The following is a 16,149-nucleotide window of genomic DNA, read 5'->3' as shown; positions in this document are numbered from 1 at the left end:
GGTGGGTGTGTTTGGTCCGCTGTCAGTCGTGCAAGGAGCTTTTTAGTGCTGGTGTACAATTAGGCCTAAATGAGTTCCATGGTCCAATGACGAGAGCCTCAAAGTGTCGAACTGGAATATCTTGGCTAAATCACAGAAGTATTTCCGCAATTATCAAAGTCCTCTCCCGTGGCCTCTTGGTCATGAACTCATTGTTGAGAAGGTGCTGAAAGCTTTCAAGAGGTGGATGGAGGAGTCGGGGTTTCCAACTTTAGAGTCTGTTTTATTTCATGATGCAATTCCTCCTTAAGTGCAAGAAAAATTGTGTAGCTCATAACTCTGACTTTGAAGAAACAAGTGTCTCTTTTTACTTCCCAAAAAGACAGAAGTTGGAAAGGCGAAGGATTTAGAGAGCTAAGCCCCCCCACGTCCAGCTCAGGAAACTCCAGGGCCTCTGCTCTTCCTCTGCAGTGACGGCACTTAATCACACTCGCTTCGCTGTAATGGACTTCACAGGCGCTCACGCCTCAGCCTCATCCCTTCCTCCTCCTCCTCCTCCTCCTCCTCGTCCTCCTCCTCTGACATGCTCTCCTCTGTCGGAGTGATGCAGGGTCACGAGAATGGGGAAACACCTTCCAAGGAGAAAGCACACATGCACTTTCACAACAGACACACACACACACACACACACACACACACACACACACACACACACAGAGCTCCTTGCTGAGTGTTGAGTGGTGACATACAGCAAATACTGCATGAGGTGAACTGGGACCGCAACATTTCTCCAACCTGAAGGTAAGACATGCAGAATCTGTTTCTTTCAGAGGGGTTACTGGGAGCTGTAACATCAGTATTTTTGAGAACAGACAGATGTGTTTATTTTCACTTTATAGGCTGCTTGGATTTTAGATTTATTTGAATGTTTGCATGTGCGGCTCTCGGGCCTTTTCTCCAAAATTCCCATTTTTCTTTTTTAATTCAGGGTTACAAAGAGTAGCAGCAGACAGTCACACTGACTCGAAACGAGAGGATCAATCTCCTGCTCCAACATTCCTGCCCATATATATTCTCTCAACCCTGACACTGTGGGAAACACAGTAATTTAAGTTCAAAGTTTAGAAAGTCATTTAGCTGAAATCTATATTTTAAAATTCATGCATCTGTGTTGGAAATATTCTTTTTTTGGTCTTTTAGCCTCAGAGCAAAACGTCAGCCAGTTTATCTTCTCTATGCTACTTCTGTTGCCCTAAACAGTCCTATCATTATTGCAGAGGATCATTTTTCCCCAGTGTGAAACCGAGGAATAGAAGTTGTAACATGTGATCTCCTTCTGACGTCAGTGTGGAGACTCACTGTAAAAAGAGGCAAATACTTTGGGGGGTAATTACATCTTTAGCTTTATTTTCCCTCAGCACCGTAAATTCTTTGGTAGATACTACATCCTCATCCGACCACTGTCATGTTCATCTCTGGAGGCTCGTCCGCTCGTCGGCACAGATAAAGGGGTGGGACAAAAATCTGGTCTTCTGTCTGTGGCAGAAAGTCACGTTCACAAACAAGCTTCTGTTTGTTAACAATAAGGAACAATTCACTAAAATGTACAAGTGTGAGCCCTTAACCTTTGTTCACATTAGCTTTGCTTCCTCATTGGTCCACAGCTGCATGTGTTGATATAATAATAGTTGTGCCAAAATCAATAATTGTTTCCCTTCAGATTTATTTTTTCTTTATCTCTGATCTTATCAGAACCATATGTGTGTAAAAATGTTGAAGTGGTGACTCGTCCTTTTAACACAAACTAAATAACCACAAAGCTTTGTTCTTAAGCCAAATAAGGTATTTATTGATATATGAGCAATTTATATTTAACTTTTGTTTGACTAAAAGTTGTTCACAGACAGAGAAATGAACAGCATGTGATCCTTCATACTGATGTTATGAACAAACTGTTCCAGTAAGAGACTTATTTTTGATTTGGGTGTAGAGGTGCTCTGTGTATAAGTTGCTGCCAACATAAATCACAGATATAGAGCTTATGAAAATCCATTGTGTTTAACTGTGTTTTATAGCTGGGGGGAGAAGTATTGCATCATTTTCTGTAATAGATGTCTGAAACGTGCTTATCAGTTAAAAATAAATGTTTCTAAGCAATTTTCATACAATTAGAAAAAGGTGATATAGGTGCTAAAACAATGTTAAAGATCCCTGACATGGAAAAAAACAAACAAACAAAATCTTTGAATATGCAAATACAGTGGAAACCTCTTACAGTGGTCACATCTGTCCAGGTCGACTTGATCACTATAAGCTGATCATTATTACAACCAAATTATTTCTTATGCAGTTCACCATCTCATTGACATGTGTAAATATAAAGTATTGAACGGTTTCCTCCTTCAGCAGATGAATGTGAAAACAAACTCTGCACATACATCGTCCTGCACCGTGAAGCTCAAACGTCAAAGTGAAGTTATAATAAACAAAACACATTTTTGATTTGGGGGGTTTAAACAAAGTTTTCTGAGCTGTTAAAAAGGAACCTGGGTTCTGCAGAACCACAAACAGAACATGAGACTAGTTACAATCACACTGAGAAGATTGTTTACATCTGTTTTCTTTTTTCTTTAGTTTCTGTCGTTCATCTCAGTTTGGTCAGATTTGTCAGACACACCTGCCTTAAATGTAAAACCTAAGAATAGCCCACGTACATCTTCTCCCAGCCTCGTGCTTCTTTTCAAACAGCTCACCTCATGATTTATTGCCCCACCTGCCCCACTGTTTAACTTAAGATTAGATCACAGCCCGTCAGCCACAGCTCTGGTCTTTCTAAACCCCTCACTCAATATCTTAGCAAAATATCAAAATATGCCAGCGTCGGTTTAGACAGCGATAACTAATAATATCTGTCAGTGTTGAAGCCAGGGGCAGAGAGCGGGACTGTCCACACAAACTGAAGCCAGCAGTCCATTAGCACAGAATGCTAACAGTCGGCCAGACTCTGGGAAATCTCAGAACATTGTCAAGGTCGGTGTGGAGACGACCAGGGCCGACGGACCCAGGACAAGAAGCTCCTAAATCCTGTGTGTGTGTGTGTGTGTGTGTGTGTGTGTGTGTGTGTGTGTGTGTGTGTGTGTGTGTGTGTGTGTGTGTGTGTGTGTCTCAAAGGTAAACACAGTTCAAAGAAAACATTAGAAGCCAAATGAAGATAAGCGATAAACATGTTTTCGATTAATGTCAAGATGAATGTTTGGACTCCTGGCAGAGTCTAATCGTGGGTGAGACCACTGGCAGGGCGGCCTGGTGTGTGTCAGTCCCTCCCTGGTTATTATGACAAACTCCCAACAATGTGAACATTCAGTTAATGCCACTCATAACCTGCTGAAACGGAGAGAAACAGGGAACTGCTCACACTTAAAGCTGCTCTGTCTCACACATGTACACTTCACATACATGAGTTTTACCTGCATGTCTTTCATCTGCAGTAATCTTTATTTTTTCTTCCTTAAAAGTCTTCAAAAGGATTTAAGGAGAGAGAAATGGACCCACAATCCTCTGCTCCTGAACAGTCCTGAAGGAATCTGAGAGAAAGAGCGAGCGGCGAAGAGCCAGAGAATCCCCCGTCACCTGATCTGTGGAGCTTTAACATGGGATGAGCTCCTGACATCAGTGACTTAAGGTACTGTCTCTCTCATCAGCTCAGATAAAAACATTCTTTATCTATTACAAAGGCTGTCATTAAAGGAACCACAGGAAGCATTCAAAGAGAAGAAAAGCTCCTTTCAGTATAACAAACTGCATTCAGCTGTGATCACATTGGATGCAGATATTAACTCACTGCATCATCTGTTCATTTTTTTGTTTGATGGTGGACAGAGCACATCTCCTCCCTAACAGACCCGAGCTGGGATTCTGTTGGGTTTGTGTTTGGAGGTTTCTGGGGACGCTCCAAGTTAAACAGGCCTCAGCTTCAGTAGCGCCACACACTACGTCAGAGTGACAGAGGGAACAAAAAGCTCTGATCTGGAGGGGTCGACTTGTTTACCTGCTGACTTAAAGTCCATTCCTCTGATTTTTACTCAGCCTCTGAAATCTGTTATTTTATGTCTTCTGTGGTCCTAAGAAGTCCAAGTAAAATATGATTCAGAGCCTGTATTCACAAAGCACGTTCTCACCACTAAGAGTTCAACAGTTTCTAACTAAAAGTTTTCTCCTAAATCCTCTTCACAAAGCTGCTGAGACCAACTTTTACTGAGGAAAAGCAAAACCTCCTGAGTTCAGACTGAGAATCTGTTTCTCAGGCTGATTTCGGTCTCGGTGTAAACGGAGCCTGCGGCGTTCAAAGACGCTCCGTTTTCCAGGCTCTGAAACGGCGGAGTCGTTTGAACCGGAGGCGAAAACTCAGCAGTGTGGACGCAGCCTCAGGCCGAACTGCGGGACCCGTTTCAGTCTGAAAACTCCGGAGCTGCCAGCGGTGAAAACATGAGTTAGTGTCACTGACCTTGTTGTCTTTACTAGCAGCTGTTCTTCAGCTAAATTCTTCATGTTGACGCCAAAACTGTCTTTGTTTTCCTTGTTCCTAATATTTTCTACAACTAATCAGCTGAGCACACCTGAGAGTAGACAGTCTGCTTCCTGTTTACACCTGTTCGCGCATGCCCAGTGGCCCTGGACGGTCACATGTATGTGCGTGTCCAGGTGTGTCCGTGGACTCCGTGTTTCTGACACGGAGCTGAACGGCTCCTCTGGGGCTTTAACCCTTTAAACACAGCTCCACTTCATGTGTGTTTTGCTCGTTTGAAAGTCTCAGTCTCCTGATTCTATCTGTGCAAAGCTCATGTCACTGCAACAGCTGCTGATGCTGAGTGGTTCAGACTTGTGGCTGTGGTCCCAAAGCATTTTACACATAAAGGAACTTACAGGCCTTAAATCACCTGTTTATCTTCATGCCTCTATAACTTTGTGACAGGTTCTCTTCCACTCATTCTGACTTTTTGTAACATGTAAAGAGCGAAGGAGCCGAGGGTTATGACTGTAATCGGAAGAACAGCAGCACTGTCATGTTGGGTGCTTTGTTTCTGAGCTTGTGCGCAGAAGGTGGCGTCCACTGTCCTTGTTCTGTGCAAAACTGCATTCAAAAGACATTTTGTACTAAAACATTTGTAACTTTGGGGAGTACCCGCTTGATTTGACTAACTCAGACTTCTGAGGCCTCAGGGCATTTTTCCATCAAATGAGGACTGTAGATACTGTCCCCTGTTTCTTTAAATGTATTTTAAATCATGTTATTTGTCAATACTGGGTCCCTGCCACTTGTTTCACATTATGAAAGACTCACTTTATGGCTGATATGAACAGGTTTAATGGCTGCCACGACCAGTAAGTAATTTATAATGCAGGCATGTGAATATTGTTTTAGGATAGACTTGAATCTGAGCCTATTCCTTAACGTTGTAGCTCCACAACCAGTTCTTACCATTTAAAGCATGAGCATCACTAAATGAAAATATTTAGTGTTAGTATTTGACGTCATTTCAGCTCTTGACTTCTCACTTTTCCTGTCAGCAACTCTCTTTACATGATCCCACGCAAACACTTTGGTTCTGGTTTGACGCACAGACGTATAAATAAAGGTTGTTAATATCTGTCAGCCGTCTGTTTACACGTTTCCATTCTCATGCAGCACCTCTCTAAAGGAACTTCCTGTTTATGGCCAGCTGTGCCCCCCTGTATCCTGACTGAGAGCCCCACCAGATCCTGGCCTCTGAGCTCTGACCTCTAACCCTGGAGGGGCGGGGGGGTCGACGGGGACAAAATGCGGTACACAACCCTCTTGGCCCTGCTGACAGGGGTCATGCTGTACCTGGTGATGGGAGCGCTTGTTTTCCGCACTCTGGAGTTCCCCAAGGAGAACTTGGCGTACAAAGACCTGCTTGAAGCCAAGCAAAACTTCCTTGATAATAATTCCTGTGTCACCGAGCTCGACTTCCACAAACTGGTGAAGGTATAATCTCATTACATAATCCCACTCAAACACTCTGTGTAAATGAGGCTACAAATTTGAAGTATTACACAATTTCCTCTTTGGGATTCGACTTGACAGGAGACACAACACACTCACGTCCACTTTCAGGCTCTTTTCAGCTTCCACAAAGTCAGACGTGTAATTATTGTGTGATATGTAAGTTTGGTGAGGTACACAGCAAAGGTCTGGAGTCCTGCATAAATCTGCTGAATGTGCAGCAGCTTTAAAGCTCACTGGAACATGTTTGGTCAAATATGATGAATGTTAAAAGTTACTTGCTCTGTTTGATGCACAATAAAGAAATATTATCAGTCACCAGACTTCACTTCATTAAAGTAAGTCTGAATTCAGTTACCATTGAAAATTATCCCTCCACACTAACCTGTTCCTGGTCAGGCTCGATTCCAGGCTTAGCTTCAGCTCTGTTTTAATACCCACACTTGCAGTATTTGTGAATAGTCAGGTGCCTAATTGTGCACTGTATCTCTCATAATTGCCACAGAGCTGAGTTCCCATTAAGACTGCACATGGAAGTTTGTCAGCGCTCACTTGGACACAGTTTGCTGACAAAGAATTCCTGACACTCCCACAAATACAAACATTGTTCATAGCACAACTGAGCTCTGATGATTTATTGGAACAAATAAGTGTCAGTCATACAGGACAACAACAATCAGAGGACATTAAAACACACATTCAGGAGCTGAGAGGATTGATATTATAGTTCAATAATATAAAACAATGATACAATTCTGCATGTGATAAATGGATAAAATCAAAAATCCACATGAAGTGCAGGTAGAGTGGACTGTGTGTTGACTTTTAGACACATTAGTTAATTTGTTATCTGTCGACTCACACACGTCCAGCGCTCTGAAATCTTTCCCAAAGGTTCCGCCTCAGTGCTGCAACGTAGTCAATTTTCTGTATCTAAATCCATCTATCATATTTTGACCTGAGCAGCTCATATGTTTCCCAGTGAAAAGTTTCTGTGAATTATTATCTCAGTGAACATATGATCATATTAACTATTTGGTCTCTGTCTCTAATGTCACGTAAATAAAGGAAAGAAACACCCAGAAATCATTTTATTGAAAATACAAAAGGAGCTGACAGTATTTTCACCACATGAAAGTTGTGTCACTTGTATAAAGAAAATTATTTATAAAGTAATAATGACTAACTAATGTAAATTATTTGATTTACTCCCCCCCCCCCCCCCAGGGAGTGGTGTCTGCAGTGGACGCAGGCCTGGATGTGAGCAGCCTCCCTGCCAACTTCACCAGCCGCTGGGATCTGGCCTCTGCCTTCTTCTTCTGTGGTACCATCATCACCACCATAGGTAGGTTAACATTGTTAAGAAAAGTGATATATTAATAAAGTTTATTATTTATTATCATTATTATTGACTGTGAAGTAGGTTGTGTTGACTCTGGAAAGCAGCAGTGCTGATCTGGAAGTAAACATTATCTATTTAATATATATATACAAATTATATATAAAATATAAATGGTGATGACATTTTTTAGTCTATTGATGACTGATTTTGAGTGTACTACATTATTATCTACATATTGTGATATTAATAAAAGTAAACATGTCCTTTATTTCTCTTTTTGGTCTTTATTAATAGGCATCTAAATCCCTGTGTAATGAACTGGACCTGAGTATTTGTCTGTATGAATTGATAATTAATACAAACTATAGGGACACAGCCCTATATGTTTACTCTATAAAAATCCTCCTGATTAAAATAAGTTCACAAGGAGTCGCATATTAACTCATGTAAGTAGCTGAAGGTCTCTGGGTTATTGTTGTTTTCTTTAAACAGGCTTTGGGAACCTGTCTCCTCGGACATGGGAAGGCCAGTTGTTCTGCGTGTGCTACGCCCTGGTGGGCATCCCCATGTTTGGCATACTGCTCGCTGGAGTGGGGGACCACATGGGCACAGTGCTGCGGAGAGCTGTGGCCAAGATTGAGACCCTCTTCCTGGTGAGAATGGTCTGTCCTGCCCAGGAACCAAACCTCAGTTGGATTTACACCTGTCTGAATCACAGCGAGGCACCTTTGTGTATTAATGCCTGGACCTCATGTTTTTTATTGTTGTCTCAACAGTGAATAATTCTTTGTCATTTTCTGTTTATCAGAACTGTCAGGATTTCATCTCATTTACTGGAGTTGAATCATTAATCATTAATAGTGCAGACGTGTGTTCAGGTTTGTAGTCTTGAAGCATCTCAACAAAGTCAGAGATTAATGTAGAAATGCTAACTGAAGTAGCTACAAGTAGCTAGTAGTAGTAGTAGTAGTAGTAGTAGTAGTAGTAGTAGTAGTACTGCCGCCTCCACAAAGTCACAAAATGTGAACTACAAATACATTTCTGCGAGTGATCATTAATTTGAACCTGTATTGATACAGGTGACGGGACTGCTGCTCAGTCAACTACACAGGAGCCTGTGTGTGGGTCACACATTTAACTCTGTGAGATGCTACACAAACCTGTAAAGTCAAATATCTTCAACCAAGAGACTTAAATATTTAAACAGCTTCATAAAAAAGTTTACATGTTCATTCTTGACAGTAGAAATAATAGATTCAAGGTTTTAGCCTTTCAATTGCATCTTATCAGCAAATGGGTTTAATTCAGAAGCAAAGCAGTGGAAAAAAACAGTGAGATGATTTTTAATTCAGATCATTTAGTCAAAAAAAGCTGAGATGTTGACAGAAGATACTGTAAGATGACCACATGAAACATGAGCCACAAGAAAATTTAGAAAAGAAGCATTAAAAAAAATAACGTATTATTGGATATAAATTAAATATGGAATTAAATAAATCACTTCAGGATTCAACAATAAATGACAATATTGTGATAATTATTATTTATTATTCACGCTGCCTCTGTACTTGCTGTTTTCTTTCCCTCCTGCAGAAGCGTAAGGTCAGGCCGACCACGGTGCGGGTGATTTCAGCGGTTCTCTCCATCCTGATTGGTTGTCTCATCTTCCTCACCGTGCCAACAGTGGTGTTTCAGAAAGTGGAGGACTGGTCGTTTCTGGAGTCGCTTTACTTTGTGGTCATCACTCTCACCACTGTTGGCTTCGGAGACTACGTTCCAGGTACTGAAAGGAACAAAGGATGATTCTGAAAAGTCACAAGATGGTGAATAAGAAAATCTAAATTCTGCTACACAAAATTCTTCAAAAATGTTTCCTAACTCTGACGCTACTTTAGCCTTTTGGTGTTTTATAAATAAGTGTTGGGTCTAAGATTTGGTTTTGTCTTGTCCTTGCTGATCAGGGACAGTTTGATTCACCATGACCACAGAAATAACACTGATGACTTATTGTTTTATGGAGGAGTCAAAGAATCAAGTTGTTAAAATGGAAATGTAAGAATCAAATAGTCTATTGATGACTGCTGTTCATTATAATACATTATCATTATCAATATAGTAAACATGTCCTTTATTTCTCCATGTGAACTGATGACCCCTCATGTTAGTCCTGAAGACCTGTCAGAATTGATTGAAAGTGTTTAAACACCTGGAGAAATGACTGTCAGAGACCTACAGCTCTGAAAATGCATGTGATTGTTACTGAATACATGCGTTTAGAAATGCAGCATATTAACATATCTGTTTTTGTAATTTGGTGCAAACTTTAACACAGTGTAGTTACAACATACCACACACATGAACAATTAGCTGAAACCATTTGTTGATTAATTTGTTATTTTTCTGGTCATTTCACAAGCAAACACTCTGGGTTTTAGACTGTTGGTCAGAGAAATAATCATCAGATTGATCAATAATAGAAATGATCATTAGTTGCAGCCCTGTTTCAATCCCACTGACTGTCTCCGTGTCCAGGTGGGGGTCGGGAGGGCGGCATGTTCTTCAAGCCTCTGGTGTGGCTGTGGATCGTGTTCGGTCTCGCCTACTTCGCCTCCATCCTCACCATGATAGGCAACTGGCTGAGGGTGCTGTCGAAGAGGACCCGCGCCGAGGTGAGAGACAGATGGTGCCGGTTGGCTGAGAGAGGACGAGCTGCACGTCTTCTCGTTCACACTTTACTCTTCTTGACTCTTCTGCCTCCGTCTCCCTCAGATGGAGGAGCTGAGGGCCCACGCCACAGACTGGACCCAGAACATCCAGAACATGTCCATGGACTTCCGCATCCCAAACCCTCTGGAGTTCAACGACCCCTTCCTCCTGCAGCGCCGGCGCTGGAAACGCAGCGAGCGCCGTCGCATCCGGCGGGGTGCCCAGTGCACTCTGGGATACTGGGTTCGAGGGGGGTCTGAGAACGGACACCTGCCAAACCGCTGGGCCGGCCTCTCCAGCTCCATGAGCCAGCTGGAGGCCCACTCCTCTCTCGAGAGGGGGGAGGTGGCTAAGCCCAGGCCTCGGGTCAGCGTCGCTGGGCCTGGATTGAGGATCAACCCCGACGTGAGTCTGCAGGTGGAGGGCAAGTCGTTTCCTCACCTGCTGGCCCGCTCCTTCTCCCTCCCTGTGGCGCGCTCCACCTCAGAGCTGGACTCGGCAGGTGCAGCCATGCAGCGAGGGTCTTTCTCTGGATCCGAGTCTCCATACGACTCCAGATCTGATGGCTCCTCGGTCTCGTTGTCCTTCATGGCGCTCCACCGGTTCCAGCCGTGCTGTGCCATCAGCACCATGGAGAGGGGAGGAGCAAGAGCTGCAGACATAGATGCAGCACAAGAGAAAGACAAACTGATTCCAGCAGACAAATGTGGGTCTGCAGCAGCCAACAGCCACAAACCCACATCCGCCCCTGGCTTTGGCCCAGGCACCTCCCCTCCTGCCCCACTTTTTCCTCCTTCTCTCCCCCCAATCCTCCTCCCCTCCCCTCCCCTCAACACCGCCGCCTCAGCCAGCTGCCAGCTGCTGGATTTCTTTGGGGAGAACCTGGCGTACATCGACGAGTCCTCAGACACGCTGAGTGACCGCACCCAGCCGACGGCGAGCGAGGAGAGGAGGAGACGGCCACGAAAGCCCAAGAGGAGGAGCATTAGGAGGCATCTGTCACACAGGTGGAGCCCCCTGCAGGTGAGGAGGGTCAACAGTGACATACAGCCACCATCCAACCCCCCCACACCGCCTCCAGACTCGTCTCTGTCAGACCTACCGCAAACGGAGAAGCAGACAAATTCAGCTCCTGCACTCTGACGACGGCCACACTCACAACATGGTCCCAGAGAGACAGGACAGGACAGGACACACACACACACACACAGACACACACACACACACAGACACACACACACACACACACAGACACACACAGACACACACACAGACACACACACACACACACACACACAGACACACACACACACACACACAGACACACACAGACACACACACAGACACACACACACACACACACAGACACACACAGACACACACACACACACACACACACACACACACACACACAGACACACAGACACACAGACACACAGACACACAGACACACACACACACACACACACACACACACACACACACACAGACACACACACACACACACACACACACACACACACACACCCTAATCTCACTTCACAAAGTCAGGTATTTATGGTTGACCTTTCAGAGTCAGCCCATGAATGTTTCTTTGTGAAACAGCTCGTCAGACGTTTGCTGAGGACAGGAACAACTTTAAATAGACACAATAGATGGTTTACAACGGCTTCCCTCCACAGAGACGTCAACACGAACCAGCAGCCGTGACTCAGCAAATGTTCTATTAGCTCTGCCGTCCTGAGATCAACAGGCCTCTCAAGTGAAGGAATTATACTTCATTCTCAGCTTGACCCCACCTGGTCAGGAGCTTTAGAGGTTTCAGGATTCACTGAGTCACATCATTATCCAGACATCATTACACATAATTATCTCCTCTGTTGATCTGGCTCTCTGCCCCTGAGCTCAGTTCATTCTGGCAGATGTATTCATCTCTAAATGTCAGATTTAAGCTGGCTTTGTGAGGCTAACTCTTGGTGACTGGCTAATAGCTTTAAATGGAGTGCAGGGTTTCCCGCAGTGTTTTTCAGACCACGTTCACTCACTCAGAAAAATGAATGCGCTGTTAGGAAATATAAAATTAAAAAGGGAAAGAGAGTAGAGGAAGGATTTTACATAACAAACACTGTAAACTGTTGTTTAGGCCGTCATCGACCGACTGAATTGATCACAGGCCACGATAGGTCAGGGTCTGGGTGGCTGACCACCTTGGCTAAAAAATTTCCCGGGGGAAAACCCTGCAGCGGGTGGAGGAACTGAACCACAACAACAGAACATCAGTATCAAAGCACGGCGGCGTCATCGTTCACCCTCAGACCAGCGTCTGCCGTCTGTGTCCTGGCTGTTGAGAACTTTATAAGTTGAAAGTTCCTCACAGGTTGTCTGATCTGCTGCTTCGTTAAATGGCTCTTGAATGTTTTTAAGTGTTAAAAAGGGTTTAAAAAAAAATCATCAGTCAGACCAAGTGTCCACTGCTTTGTGTTGAAACGTTTGTGCTCCTTACACCGCGATCAGCCTCTTTGTAGACGTGGTCAGAGACACTGAAGCAATGTTCAGGTTATTTTTAAGTGTTTAACATCTGTTCGATCAAATGTCCTGAAGTCACTGTTTCTGCTTGTGACCACTTTTTCTCTTTCAGTGGGTTTTATTATTATGAAAGACTGTACCTCTGCGCCATATCAATAACCTGCAGGTTGTTCAGTTTGTGTTCACGCCTTTAAACTGCTGTTTGTCCTCAGCTGAACTGCCTGATATTATTTCACAGTGACACATTAAAGTGCTGCTTATCAGACACTGACGGAGCTCGTCTGTGCAGATCCCTGTGAGATTTGTTTAAATATATAACATGACTGTTTTCATAAAGGTTCCATGTGCAGCTCTGTCAACACCATGGAGTCCATCTGATTTGTTCTCACAACACACATCAATGACTTCACACTTTTCCACTGATCAACAGAGCTCATCACGTGTCAAGAAACACAAAACTGCAAGATACTAAACATGGATGTAAACAATACAGATGTCAAACATTTAAGACAGAAATAAACGTTGCAGATGTTTTACGAGGGAGGTTTGTTAGACTAGAGATACACACAATAACTTTTCTGTACAAAAACTTTGTCTAGAAGAAAACTCCTCAGGAAGCTTTCAGTTGTACGAAGCCTTCAGCTCCTCTGAAGTGATGCTGAGTGAGAAAACCGAACCTGAGTCTCAGTTTCATACCCACGATGTCTCAGATGTTTCAGTGTGTTCACGCTGGAAAAAAGTGACAAAATTCAGTACATGTAAAACAACTAACACTGCAGGAAGATCCTGACACTGTTTTCTCTTTGTAAAGTTGCATTTACATTTTAAAGATGCATTTCCTAAATATATAATGAAGTTAATTCCTTGAATACTGACCCCAGTAAGAGTAAAGTTTATATAACGTACTGTATATACAGTTAATATACAGCTTAAATCCACTGCAGAGCTGTGAATGTGAAATGACCTGAACCCTGAACTCTGAAAGTCCTGAATGAACCCAGCTCTTGGTGGATGTGGGAGAAACAGGCAGTTCCTTCTTACTCAGAACCAGGAGCTACTACATGAGGCTGTCGTGGCACTATGCCCTCTGCCAGCGCCAAAATAAGTAACTCACTGAATCCACACTCAAATTCTGGCGCCCACATATTTTATAATTTGTTGACAGAGAGCTGGAAGAAGAATATTCACATGGCACTGTAGTGCTGCACTGACCATGGCCCATCAGCAATACTGTCACCATGAGTCTGACCCCTGACCTTTCTCCTCTTTCTCTATGTTTCTTTTAATTCTTCTTTGTGAGAAATAAAAAGAAGGTGGAGCGTCACTGGTGACTTAAGACTTCATCAGTCTCAGACTAAATATGTGGCTTTAAACTCTGAACTCAAATTTCACATCGAGGACATTGTTTGTGAAGTGTAACATAAATCAACCGTCAACATGTGGCGCAAAATAACTCACACATTTAAAGTGGGATTCAAACTTTTTCATATCTGCAAACTAAACGTCTGTCTGTTAATGTCCAGCTACAACTTACACAGAATTAAAGTTATACATCTAAACCCTTAACCTAAATAATATTCATACAGTTTGCTAAGTGTGAGTGTTATTCTCTAAATCCAGAGGTGGAATCTGACAAAGTACATTTACTCCAGTACTGTACATAACTTCACTGAGAATTTGAGGTGTTGCTTTATTTTCCTGTTCATGTGATTTTAAACTTCTTCTCCACTGCTAAAAGAAAATATTGTACTTTTAACTCCACTACATTCATTTGATAACTTTAGTTACTTTACAAAGATTTTAAAGATTTACAAGATTTTCGCCTTCAAAACATATGAAGAGTTTGTAAAATGTCATGCAGTTATAAACTGAACCAAACTACATGTAATGTATAATTAATATGGCAACTATTCAGTTAAATAGGTTCTGTCATTTCTCATAAAGGTGCCACACATTTCATGTTTCCAGATTCTTTAATATGATAATTTTTTGTTGTTCTTTTTAATTATCTTAATAATTTGAATTTCTTTTCTTTTCGAGATTTGGATATTAGTCGGCCAAAATAAGCAATGTGAAGGTTTCACTGTGGGCTCTGAGTAAATGTTGGGTAAAAGGAAACATTTATCACTATTTTTACAAAGCAAACAGTAAAGTCGGTACTGAGCTGTGGCCTCAAGGACATAATCAGCAGATTATTGTATAATGAAAAGAATTATTTGTTAAAATAACCTCCACTTCAACCCACTACAACATTAAAAAGATTTTATGCAACTGTATTGGTAACAATAATATCACATATAATAGTCACAAGAAACATTTGTCTGCTTTTACTTCTAATACTTTAACTGTATTTTCTGGATTATACTTAAATACTTTTACTTTAGTAACATTTTCAGTGCAGGATTTTTACCTGTTTAACAGTATTTTTTACAGTGTTACAGTATAAATGTTTTCACTAAGTAGAGGATATGAAATTTCTTCCACCACCGCCTAAATCCAGGTTAGTTTTTATTCTTTTATACTAAATATCTGGCTCATCTCACAAGGAATCACGAGACACCGCTGTGTATTAAATAATGAAAATATAACAATGTGCTTCAGTTACGTTTGTGTCTCAACAGCAAAATAAAGGAAAGAAATGCTACCATCCTGTTACAGGTCTTTTTCCGGAGCTTCCAGCAGCTGTTTAACATATATGTTTCATACTGTGGGGATAAAAAGTCCGAGAGCACTTTGGAAACTTTCTGACTCCACCGTATGTGGAGAGCCAGCTCATTCAGAAAACACAGATATTAATGAGAAGAAAAATTTGTAGAAAAACAGGATGTAACATTAAATTTAGAATATAACTTAAAAATATTTAAGTTGTACATTGAATATTTAGATGTAATTAGCATATAAGTTACATTTAGTAATGTTTTACCGGAAAAGTTGATGAAAAGTGAATAAATTTCATTTTAAATCTTGTAAATTTGACACTTCAAATTGACATTTTTATTTTTAAGCTAAATGTGACAGAAATTGGTCACAATTTCAGTAAAAATGGTAATTTTTGAATATAATTTTCACTGAGAAAACATAAAAGTTATGATTCTGATGTGATTTTGATGTTGGGGCTTGTACCAAACCAACATGTTCCTTCTGCTCTGGAGAATATGATTTATAGGCCGCAGCACGATGCTTCATTTATGATATATTATGACACAAAAAAATTTCAGCTCCTGCAATTTGAATTACATTTGCAATGTTGATAATATTTCAATTAAATGTTCAGGCCTAGTTTGAGCTTCACAAACTTTACAAAATGTGTTTAGCAGGAAATACAGGCCACTTTATTAGGTACATTTGTACAACATAATGCAATCCAAGACAATGGTTCTGCTTTAAATTTGAAAAAAAAAAAAAAAAAATTTTGTTTATAATGTTGAGTTTTTGTTGAGACTGTCCCAGAGGTTTTATTTGAATTGTTTTGGCACTGAGGTCACAGTGAGTGAAGGTGTTGTACTGGAGCGACTTATATTCAGAGGTTCTTCTTTTATTCTGCCGCCTCAGTACAACACCACCTTTATCT

At 41.8% G+C, this 16,149-nt stretch overlaps 1 protein-coding gene and 1 long non-coding RNA gene across 4 annotated transcripts; one reads left to right on the top strand and one right to left on the bottom strand.

The window, feature by feature from the left end:
* Positions 1-37: 37 nt before the first annotated feature.
* Positions 38-12,939, top strand: kcnk4a (potassium channel, subfamily K, member 4a). Of its 3 annotated transcripts, none has more exons than XM_071506813.1 (8): positions 38-780; positions 3,495-3,661; positions 5,666-5,986; positions 7,232-7,349; positions 7,839-7,999; positions 8,940-9,126; positions 9,879-10,015; positions 10,116-12,939. In XM_071506813.1, exons 3-8 carry the CDS (start codon positions 5,798-5,800, stop codon positions 11,193-11,195), a joined length of 1,872 nt encoding a protein of 623 aa, XP_071362914.1. In that variant the 5' UTR covers positions 38-780; positions 3,495-3,661; positions 5,666-5,797; the 3' UTR covers positions 11,196-12,939. The 3 variants fall into 3 exon arrangements, with proteins under 3 accessions (XP_071362914.1, XP_071362911.1, XP_071362913.1); XM_071506810.1 differs by having other exon boundaries at positions 7,839-8,008; XM_071506812.1 differs by lacking the exons at positions 38-780; positions 3,495-3,661 and adding an exon at positions 4,349-4,468 and having other exon boundaries at positions 7,839-8,008.
* Positions 8,522-10,123, bottom strand: LOC139637875 (uncharacterized). The gene is made up of 2 exons (XR_011694705.1): positions 9,967-10,123; positions 8,522-9,151 (listed from the first exon to the last, which is right to left on the bottom strand). It is a non-coding gene; the product is annotated as an uncharacterized lncRNA (long non-coding RNA).
* Positions 12,940-16,149: the final 3,210 nt, after the last annotated feature.

The sequence above is a fragment of the Trachinotus anak genome, unplaced genomic scaffold (assembly GCF_046630095.1).
Source record: "Trachinotus anak isolate AG129_WGS33_773 ecotype Australia unplaced genomic scaffold, CSIRO_AGI_Tana_v1 ptg000021l, whole genome shotgun sequence".
NCBI classification, from domain to species: Eukaryota; Metazoa; Chordata; class Actinopteri; order Carangiformes; family Carangidae; genus Trachinotus; species Trachinotus anak.
Note: the sequence above shows the minus strand (reverse complement) of the source record. Positions and strands in the feature narration are given on the sequence as shown.

Coding starts and splice junctions, on each gene's coding strand:
- kcnk4a (XM_071506810.1), top strand. CDS start 5,798: ATGCGGTACACAACCCTCTTGGCCCTGCTGACAGGGGTCATGCTGTAC. Junction 8,009..8,939: donor CCCTCTTCCTGGTGAGAATG/GTCTGTCCTGCC, acceptor TCCCTCCTGCAG/AAGCGTAAGGTCAGGCCGAC. Junction 10,016..10,115: donor CGAAGAGGACCCGCGCCGAG/GTGAGAGACAGA, acceptor CGTCTCCCTCAG/ATGGAGGAGCTGAGGGCCCA.